The following is a 10,341-nucleotide window of genomic DNA, read 5'->3' as shown; positions in this document are numbered from 1 at the left end:
AATGTTCCACAGTGGTAATTCTAGTTGATGTATATCCAGTATTCCATTTATCATTACGAGTCCATAACCTCTTAATGGAAATATAGCCAACTAAGTGTTTTTTTTTTTTTTTTTTTTAAGAATACAAAGTATAATAAATGACTGATAACAAGAGAGCTGAGACAAATGTTATGGTTACACTTCCTACTTGTTCGGTGAGAAGGCCTGGGATTGGCGGAGTGTAAGAGAGTCTGTGAGTGGCCAGTGGTGGCGGGCTCTGGCGTGTGAGTGGCTGGCAGTACAGGTGCGAGGGACAACAACAACAAGATGGACGCGTGTACTGCGGTGGCCAGAGAAATAGAAAAAGTCCTGTCCAAATTTACCTCGTACAGTGACCACGCAACGAGCACCATCACGTCTCTGTACAGTAACATCGAAAGCCTTCAGTCAGAGATAGACCAAGGTGATGCTCGGTCTCTGTGCTGCTATATAAAGAGGGCTGTGTGCACTTTTTCTTAGTATTCTTTAATGTGTTGTATCTAAGTGCCTTGACCTTATTTGCTGTCCTTGTTGATTATTTTCAGCCTGTTCGGTTGTCTTCATTGGTCAGTGTTGAGATTATTGGTATGGTGTCAGTGATAGGTGATGTTCCCTTTGTGTGCACCAAAACAGTCTGTTCCTTTGTCCATGCTGTGTTTTTTTTGTTTGTTTTTTGTTACATAATAAACATACTTAAACTAATTTGTAAGCTTTGCTTTTGCCAGTGATTTGCTGTGTCGTAGGGAGAGAGGAAAGGGACGAGTTTGGAAAAAAATGAGATTCATCCAAGGTTACCTGAGCAAGTCCAGGCCTGGTGAGCCCCCATGAACGGTATTACAGAGAACAGGAGGTGCAGACCTCACTTTAAAAGACAGTATCATTATGTGTTTAGTATTAATTTGCTGAGCTTCAAAATTCATATATTACATTCTTAATTTATTTTTTACACCTGAGGTTGAACTGATCAGAAAACATTACTTCTGATGTTGAATTATTAAGCGTTTTACAGTGCATTAGCTGCATTACCTGGCATTACCCAGATCAAGGGGAACTCCTGACAAAATTTAATCATAATTAGATCAGTGGTTTTTCAGTGAAAAGTGGACACAAACACACATAGACATTAGTGTATTTTATTATATAAGATGTATTGGGAAATATGGAAATAACAATAGTTTCTTCTCCCTGAGTTTAATACTTGTATGTCAATCAGAATTAAGGTTGCAGAGTATCATGGAATATGTATCAACTTCTGAATATGTGTTAAAGTAATACAAATGAAGACATGTGACAGCACTGTTTACTAAAGGCCACATCAAACCGGAGATGAGGCACATGACGCACAAGAGTTGGGCTGACTTTGGTTGCTATGGGTATGTTCACACTGGGCATGCTGCTAGGTGAGACATTTGCTATGTGGGGAGGCTGGTTGACTTGACAGTTCCTGACGGGGAGGAGGAGAAGGTGGAGAAAGAGGAGTTATTGATGTTATCTTTAGCCTTGAATAATAAGAGGAAAAAGAATTGTATATATCATGCAAATATGGAACGACTGGAATGTAGTGAATATATCGTCATCTTATTAAAGTGCTGGAAATGGATTTGGTAAATTTGGACAGTATTTCAGACTGACTCCAGCTCAGTTCACTGAAGTTCTATCATTCAATGAACAAGGCATCACCTGCAGGATATCCATGAGTTCACGGTGAAGGACAGTGAGTGAGGGAGGGAGAGTTGAGGAGTCAGGTCATTGTGGTCAATAAAAGGTATGTATGCCTCTGGAGACGAAAGCATAAAGGTGGGAGTCCCAAGGGGCATGGCCGATCGTGTTACTATGGCCAGAAAAATTGCCTGCCCGGCAACCTTGGAATCGGTGCACACAGTGTGGCTGGCATCTGTCGCAAAGTTTTGCATCTGGTGCAAACTCTCCTATTGGAAATACATTTAAGTGATTTTAAGCCACGCAGCTTTGCACCTCGTGTGTTATCTCCGGTGTGAAACGGACTTAATGCTTTTGGGTGGGGGAAACTAGAATGAGATAAAATTTCACCTCTTACCATAAGGAATATGTTAGAGCTATTACGAGTTTTGTTATGATTGGTGGCTTTGATACTAATAGAAAAAAATCTGTAGAAATCAGTAGTCAAATCTCAGAAAATCAGTAGACAAAATATGGACACTAACCCTAACCTAACCTAAGTCAGGTTAGGGTTAGGTTAGTGTCCATGGCATAGGTTGCATAGAAGTAATGAAATATTGCTTGTTAAGCAAGTAAAGATTACATAATTTTTGCTTGTTTTTACTCATTAGCTATGTGAAGTGCTCATTAAGTGAGGTTTGACTATCTGAATAGAAAGTAAAAGGAACTTCATATGCTAATTTGTAGCTTCTATAAATATTTCTTTTTGCTTTTATTTATTTAGAGGAGAGAGACAGTGGGTAAGACAGTAATTAAATCTTTAATAAGTTAAATGTGAAGTTGTTGAAGAGCCTTAATGTAAACAAATAGTGTTCGACATTCAGTAGGCCCATGCCACCTGTGATTCTCTCAGTTACCTACAACCTCATCACTTCTGCACAATTTAATTTCCCCCATAACTTTTCTCAGATGCAAGTTGTCTAAGTGTTATGATGATCTCCATTTTGACATTGAATGGGTTGCTCCTTCTTGTGTCACTGTAAGGCTCTGCTCACTAGATTAATGACGAGGAGTATCTCCTAACGGATTTTCACAAAGTTCATTCAATATATTCTATCCAGATAGATAATTTCTGAGCTGGAGATGTCGTGGAATGGCCATCTTTGCAATGGGAATGTCTTTCCTTAACTGGTGAGATAGAGTAGACGGGTATCTGGAAATGGATTAATCCATTTTACATTGATTTCTAGGGAGAAAATACTTTTGGTTTCTAAACATTTTATGTTTTGAATGCGATTGAGGTAACACTTGAAGCATTTTATTATGCTTACAAAGCAATCTTAGTTTTGTCTTAAGACTACTTTTACTTTTTAAGCATAATAGTGTTTCAGTTTCCTGAAACCTATTCAAAATATAAAATGTTCGTAAACCAAAAGGAACAAAGCCAGTTATAGAACTGAGGTTCTATTGTATTTCAGATCAAGTAACTTCATTCAAGAATCAAATTGTGGTACAGCAATCAAAGTAATTATGTGTTAAACAATTCAATTTGAAAACCTATTTGCTCAAAAAGGGAGATGTTTGGTAATTGAGGTTCTATTGTACATTGTACAATCTATAGTACATGTGATAAATGATACCTAGGTAGTTGTTATTAATGATATTTGATACTGCTATCAGATTTTTAAAATCTTATATTAAGTATTCATTGGAAATCCATCATTTATTTAATGGGGGTATATGCCTCTCACTCTCTTGAATACAGAAAGGAACAGTGTATACATAATCAACTAGATGATGAAAGCACTCAGCCACAATGGTAATGTAGGTTGTTTGATGATTTTTTTTTTTTTTCAAGATAATTTTTTTACATGTGATGCAATGTGAATCGGCTGAGAAACTTAGACCTATGTGTAATTGGCATGTTGAAGAGAGGGAGTCAAAATAATAAGAGATGACAAATTGATGAAGGAGAAGTGGATGGGAGTTGACAACATTTGTTTGGTGGTTTAAAGTGGTTTTTGTGAACTGTAATGAGTGATTTTTCTTTCTCTCTAATAGCAAGAGGATGCAAATTAATTATGTGAGGTGAAATAATGTTGTGATGCTGGGTACTATAGTAGACTAACAGATGCCTGTTTTGAATAGAAAAATACAACATATGTAGAGGGAAATCACTTGGATGAAAACTGAGTTTACTTTTCTGTATTTAGTAGGCACTGGAGACATCACAGAGGCACAGGCAGTAATCCTGAGTCAAGCCATTGGGCGTGTTAAGGAGGCTGTGAACAGGCTCAGTACTGAACACAGGGACCTGCACTCCTCTGTCTCCAAGGTCGGCAAGGCAATTGACAAGGTGAGTTGACTCCCAGTGAAGGAAATATTGATGTAACCATTTTCTCTGACATGTATTTGTTGTTGTAATACATTTTATGTTAGCATATGAATATGTTCATTGCAAATTATTTTCTTCTTCAGAACTTTACTGCAGACTTTGGGTGCATCAGTAATGACTCAGTATTTAGTGGAGACAAACGGCAGCTTGTCAATGAGGTGATCTGCCAGCACTTCTTCCGAGAGGGACTGCTGGACATTGCTGAGGAGTTCATCAGTGTAAGTCAGGTTACTGGGGTTTTGTTCTTGGTGGGGATTTTATCAAGTAGCAACAGCATACTAGTTCTTACTGTGGATGCTCTTTATTGATTAGTCCTAAGAAACAACTCTGTGTTAGTGTATGGCATTAATGTATGGCATAAACTAATTCTTTACTAAAAAAATTATTATGAATGTTTATTTGAATCTAGAATCTTTATTGAACTAAACTCCAGTTTTCTTCCCATGGATGTCACAACATTGCTCTTTTGACTCCATGCACTGATAGTTATCCATGTCTATTTTCATGTAATTCCATTATCATTTCTTTTTTCTTCATATAACTTTATTTTCCTCAAAAAATTAGCTGAGTACAGTAAAGTCATGCATCTCGATCCACCTCATTTCGATATTTCACATCTTGATGTGAACCCATGTTTTACTTATCTTGATCAATTTACATGAATCTTGATCAGTGTTTTTCGTCCGCTTACATATTAACAAAGACAAAGCATGGTGATGAAATTTTTTAAAATTTTTCTCTCATTTAATGGCAGTATGTGTTCCAAAATGTGCTCTGGAATCTTCTAGAAGGTTACAAAGTGTTCTGCAGTGCACTATAGTGGGATTATGATGTCACTCATGGCTTATGAAAGCTTATGTACATACTCCCACATGAGGGACCATGTAGATAAAGAAACCTTTCACAGGGCTCTGTGGCCTCTCTCCTCTTGCCTACTTAGAATTTCATTTCTTCTGTGAATAATACCTACAGCATCTCTGATTGACTGTTGCAAGTGAAGGATTAGGGGGAGGGTTAGGCAAGAGAGGATGAAGGGGTAACATCACCATACGTACCAGCCTGTCAGCTGTTCAAGCTCAGCGTGTGGTCAAGATAATTTATTTGGCTACCTAGATGTCATTCACCATGTTTCCTGTGGCCAATGGAAGGACCTGGGGGAGGGTAAGAGTGAGAATGGGTGTCAAGGACTTAACAAAGTGTGAAAATGAGAAAATGTGATTTTTTAAGGACAAAACAATGAATAAGAGATTCTACTGTATATTAAATTTATATTTTGTAATAATGACTAAAGATCTTGATAGAAGGAGATGATTTCACTCACAGAATTTCCTTATTGCTGTTTTCTACCATTTCATTTGATTTACTGTAGTATATTCCTTCTGTTTTTCTTTCCTTTCATGTAAGTTTTAAAAACAAGACATAATTTTCAGTTTTGTACAAAGTTATGGTTTTATTGATGGCTGTTTTAATCTGTCCCATAGGAAACAGGGCTGGAGCTGCAGGAAGAGTCAAGAGAGCCTTTCTTTGAGTTGAACAGGATTCTGGCAGCTCTAAAGGCAAGAGACCTTGGTCCAGCACTGCAGTGGGCTGAGGAGAACAGGGAGAAGCTGAGAGCACAGGTAAGAGTGGTATCAGGTGCCTTGGACTGATATCTTCAAACTCTCTACAAGGTAATACAAAGACACTAATGTAGAGTTTACTTGGTACAGAATAGCAGTTTAGAGTTCAAGCTACACCGACTAGCCTACATCAACCTTGTGAAGGAAGGTCCCCACAGAGTGCCACAGGCTATCGAGTATGCCCGCCTTCACTTTACTCCCTTTGTCTACCAGCACGAGAAAGGTAAGTTGGGTTCAGCACCTGGTCAACTGTAGAGTTGCTTCCGAATATTCACATACCTTTGATACTCTTCAAGTGGCATAGGGATATGGCAACACCTTCATCCACCATGAGATGCTCCCATAAATTAGAATTCTGTTACATAGTGCTTTTGGAAGAGGTATCTCAATAGCTTTGGCTAGTTTTCTTTGCATGAGAAAAAAAAAAGAAATTAAATTAAGACTGCTCCTTGTGAAAGGATATCCAGAGTGGAAGATGTTTTGCTCAGAACAAAAGAACCATTTAATCCTGTAAAAGAAATATTTGGATGTGAAATGAAATGGTGTCCCAGACAGGTGTTTTGAAAAATTAGAAGGAATTACTATTGTATGAATTGATAGTTATGAATATATTATATATGTTAATTAAATTTTTTGTTGCTGTTTGCAATGGTTTGAAGAGGTATTGCTTTCTGAACATTACCAGCTGCTTCAATAGACAAATATTTAGTTTCTTATATGTATATCAAAATACTCTAAGGAAAAATTATATCCTTGTGATGCAGTTGTTATTTATTTCAGAGATTGAGACAGCTGGTAAAGGAGTTTAGAAGAGTGTGTGAAAGGAGGAAATTGAGAATGCATGAGATGAAGAGTAAAGTAATGAAGTGTTTGAGGAAGGTAGAGGGGAGGCATATGAATGTAGGAGGAATGGTAAGTTTTTTAGGAGAAAGATTCTTTAAGATGTTTACAATACCCTGAAAAAAAAGTTTAGGCAAAATATGTTTGTTACAGCTCCAGTAGTGCTCTTTCAGAACTTCTAGTTTTATACACAAACACTGGTTTACATCTAAATATATGCTTACTTGGTATATCTGGTTACTGTTTAACAGTGTTTCTAAGCTCATTTTTCACTGTTGCCACATGAAATATACTAGTAAGAAGGTCATCAGTCAGTAGAAGAATAAATCCCTGCATTACTTTTTTTTTTTTTTTTTTTTGCACCAACACCTTAGAATGAGACATCAGAATCTCATTGGTGAAGAAATATTTCCCTAGAGAGATTAATCTGCTTATGAAGACATATGGAAAGGGGAAATCTGTAGTCTACAGCCTCCTTTCAAGTGCCATGATAATTTCCTTTGGTGACATTCCACTTTGTTAGCTTGTACTAGGATGTCTCAGAATGAGCTCACCTGTTTCAGAGAAAGTTTCAAAGCGAGAGGCATTAGAAAAACAAAGGATTATTGCAAAGCTTATTAGTGTGGTAGAGCTCACTTAACATTGCTGTCATACAGACCTTAACCTCTTCACGCTGGACAATTCAAACTTCTTGCGGGCTTCTATCCGGTGTCAGCCCACGCGCGCCAACTGTAAAATGTAATATCCTTATAGTCTCCCATATAATTTCTTTTTGTGCCAAGAAGAATTACTCAATTAGTCTGTATATACCGTTAGATAGCTGATTCATTCCCACATATTACTGAAATGTGCATTTCCTGTTTCATATGTATTTTATAAAGTTTCTTTTGAAAGAAGAATGATGTCTCAGAACATGTGTAGTGCTGCTAGGCAAACACTGTTCCTCCCACACACACAGAGGGGGAGTGGGGTTTGATAATTTGGATCTCGGTTAGAGAGAGAAAGAGAGAGAGAGAGAGAACTTTTTAGCTTTATTTTTTTCTTACGGAGAGAGAGAGAGAGAGAGAGAGAGAGTGTGTGTGTGTGTGTGTGTGTGTGTGTGTGTGTAGCTATAAATATCAGCAAGCACGCACACACACACACACACACACACACACACAGGAAGAGTTGGGGGGGAGTTAGGGTTGAAAAGTAAGGCACTGAGAGAGAGAGAGAGAGAGAGAGAGAGAGGCGAGCGATAAGTGATGCCTGAGACAACACGAGGAAGAATTGAAACCACATGCCAGAGTGTATATAAGGAGTGTGGTCCAGCATATAGCTTCAGCAGTGGCAGCAGCAGTAACCGAGAAAGGTTCTCGGCTTACTGCTACTGCTTCTGCTAACAAAACAGAAAAAAAACTACTTTTATGGGAAAAGTTGTTTTTGGCTGCAGAGTAATTTTTTGTTACCCATATTCATTTTCCTAGAACATTCATTTCTAAGAAAATGTGTGGCTGCTGACTGCTGGATAGACTTTTTTAAAATGTTTATGGCGAACAGGACATGTAAAAACGTCCTCGGACTAGGCGTATGGCCAGCAGGACGTATGAAAACGTCCTCAGACTAGGCGTATAGCCAGCAGGACGTATAAAAACAAACATCTTTAGATTAAAGCGTATAGCCAGCAGGACGTATAAAAACGTCCCCGGAGTGAAAGGGTTAAGATGTAAATCTTTGTTGACCCACGACTGTATGTTTTACTACCATCTGCTCGTTTAACGAATACGAAACTCATTATAATGAAGTTTTATCCAGGTAATTTTTTCCAAGTCTGAAAGTCCCGCCGTATCACGCAAGCTGACAGGCTTTTGAATACACTAACACCTCTGGTGAGCAAAATGTGCACCACTCACTCCCCCTGTTCAAAACAATAGCAGTGTCACCAGCAGCTCGCCTTCCTTCGCTCAACTTACCACCAAAACGCCCTACAATGTCGCCTAGCATTGCTAAGAAGACCAGGAAGTCTCTTACTCTGGAAGTGAAGCTTGATATTATTCACAGACACGAGAGAGGTGAGAAAACTAATAACATTGCTGGCCACCATCTTGACTCCATCTCTACTATTTTCAAGTCAGCAGACTCTATTAAGAAGGCTGGTGTAAGCTAAAAGAACCACCTGAACTCATGACTCTAATGGATAAAATGGAAAGCCTTGTGGAAATGTGGTACATAAGTTTTGTATGCTGTACAATGATGTGCCTTTTGTTTACATTCCACAGCTTGCCAGCTAGCGTATTTCCCGCTCCACTCTCCCTCCCTTCATAAATTTAAGATCATCAACATTATAAAGTTACTTACATACATACATTAATGTACATTATAATGACTTAGTCTTAAATTAAATTGCCTAAATGTTTAACTTCATAATTTTTACTTTCATTAAACCTTTCACTGTACTATGATGCACTCTCGCTTTGTTTACTCTCAATGGAAGTTCAAGTCAGGGGTTAAACTTGTTATAATCGGTTCGCTTAACGAAGTTTCACTTACTAAGGGTTTTTTAGGAACGTAACCACTTTGTTAAGGGGGGTTGCCTGTATTTCTTTGCATGCCTGCCTGAAGCCTAAGATATGGCTTGTAAGATGCTGCATCTTGGAAGACGCACCCTAATATTTGAAAGAAATTCCTAAGAAAAGAAAAGTCATTCTCATATAAGAACACATTCACCATATACTGGACCAGCTTGTATGCAATAGTATAACTAAACCGTTTCGATGAACTAGCCATGGGTGATAATTTCCAGGACAAAAAAACTTGTGATACGTGTGACAACCTGGTGGTAACTAATATATTTCACAACATGAGGGTGTGAGCAAACCTTTTATGAAGTAAAAGTCCTCAATTTCGGAGGTTTGTCATTCGGAAATTCCAAAGTTTCGGGAATTTGGGAGGCTGAATAACATAGCTGAATCTGCCAATCGCCAAAACTGAACGTGTCAGTGCTGCAGTTCGTATTTATTTTATTTTGCAATCGTGCTTCACAGGCTTTATCAATGTGAATGTAATTCACAAGTGGAGTTTTGACTCTTGCTTGAACGAGTAAGCCATTTGGATGTTCTATTAATAAAGGTATAAAGGCACCTGGCATGTGTGTGCGTTCATGTGTATTTTTGTGTGTGTTGCTATTAGATGAGGGAGCGGCTCATTTTCTCCACATACCGAGTAGGCTCCAGGAAGGATTATGGTATTGGAAATACTAGTAATAGCTAAGTACTGAGTTTACATCATATAAAAGGCTGAATTGAATAGTACTTAAGCTAACATCATAATGTAATGACTCAACTTACAAACCCAGGTTGCTATCGGTCAAGTGTCCAAGCTCACTTGAGGTTGGGTGTTGCGTTACTATACAACATTCATCTTGAAAGACGCACTAGTATTTTTCAGGGTATTTTTTAGAAAAAATGTGCATCTTGGAAGCCGTAAAATACGGTAAACATTCTGAAATGGCCAGGTCACCAGATCATCCAAAATTTTATTCAAAGGGCAAACAGATAGCTTCATTCTACAAGACATAAAGAGACATACAGATCAGTATCATGACACAAGATGTATAATGCATGAGCTGGAAATAGAAGACCTAAATAATTTTATATTTTGGTGTTCCAAATATTAAGAAAAGGATGAAACTTTACTCCAGCAACCATATCCAAAGAAAATGAGATATTGGGAAGACTTTTTTGAAGAGAAACTGATAAAAGAGAAATAGATATTATACAAATTTTGAAAGAAAAAAGAAACCTCTGGGAAATGATAATGGAAAAGACTTCTCGAGAGCAACCTAAACCTGAA

General features: G+C 37.9%; 1 protein-coding gene across 2 annotated transcripts in view; it reads left to right on the top strand.

Moving 5' to 3' along the window:
- The first annotated feature begins 230 nt into the window (after positions 1-230).
- The window catches only part of LOC123514779 (E3 ubiquitin-protein ligase RMND5A-like), a 30,329-nt gene continuing 20,218 nt past the window's right edge, over positions 231-10,341 (top strand). Inside the window, exons 1-5 of one of the 2 annotated variants that reach the window (XM_045272937.1) lie at positions 231-442; positions 3,873-4,012; positions 4,135-4,269; positions 5,533-5,670; positions 5,761-5,893. In XM_045272937.1, the coding sequence (XP_045128872.1) occupies positions 307-442; positions 3,873-4,012; positions 4,135-4,269; positions 5,533-5,670; positions 5,761-5,893 (682 nt within the window). In that variant the 5' untranslated portion in view covers positions 231-306. Of the gene's footprint in view, positions 443-3,869; positions 4,013-4,134; positions 4,270-5,532; positions 5,671-5,760; positions 5,894-10,341 lie in introns of both variants that reach the window. The other variant, XM_045272936.1, reaches the window with a different exon arrangement.

The sequence above is a fragment of the Portunus trituberculatus genome, chromosome 38 (genome assembly GCF_017591435.1).
Source record: "Portunus trituberculatus isolate SZX2019 chromosome 38, ASM1759143v1, whole genome shotgun sequence".
Taxonomy (NCBI): Eukaryota; Metazoa; Arthropoda; class Malacostraca; order Decapoda; family Portunidae; genus Portunus; species Portunus trituberculatus.
This window is presented reverse-complemented; position numbering and strand designations above follow the sequence as displayed.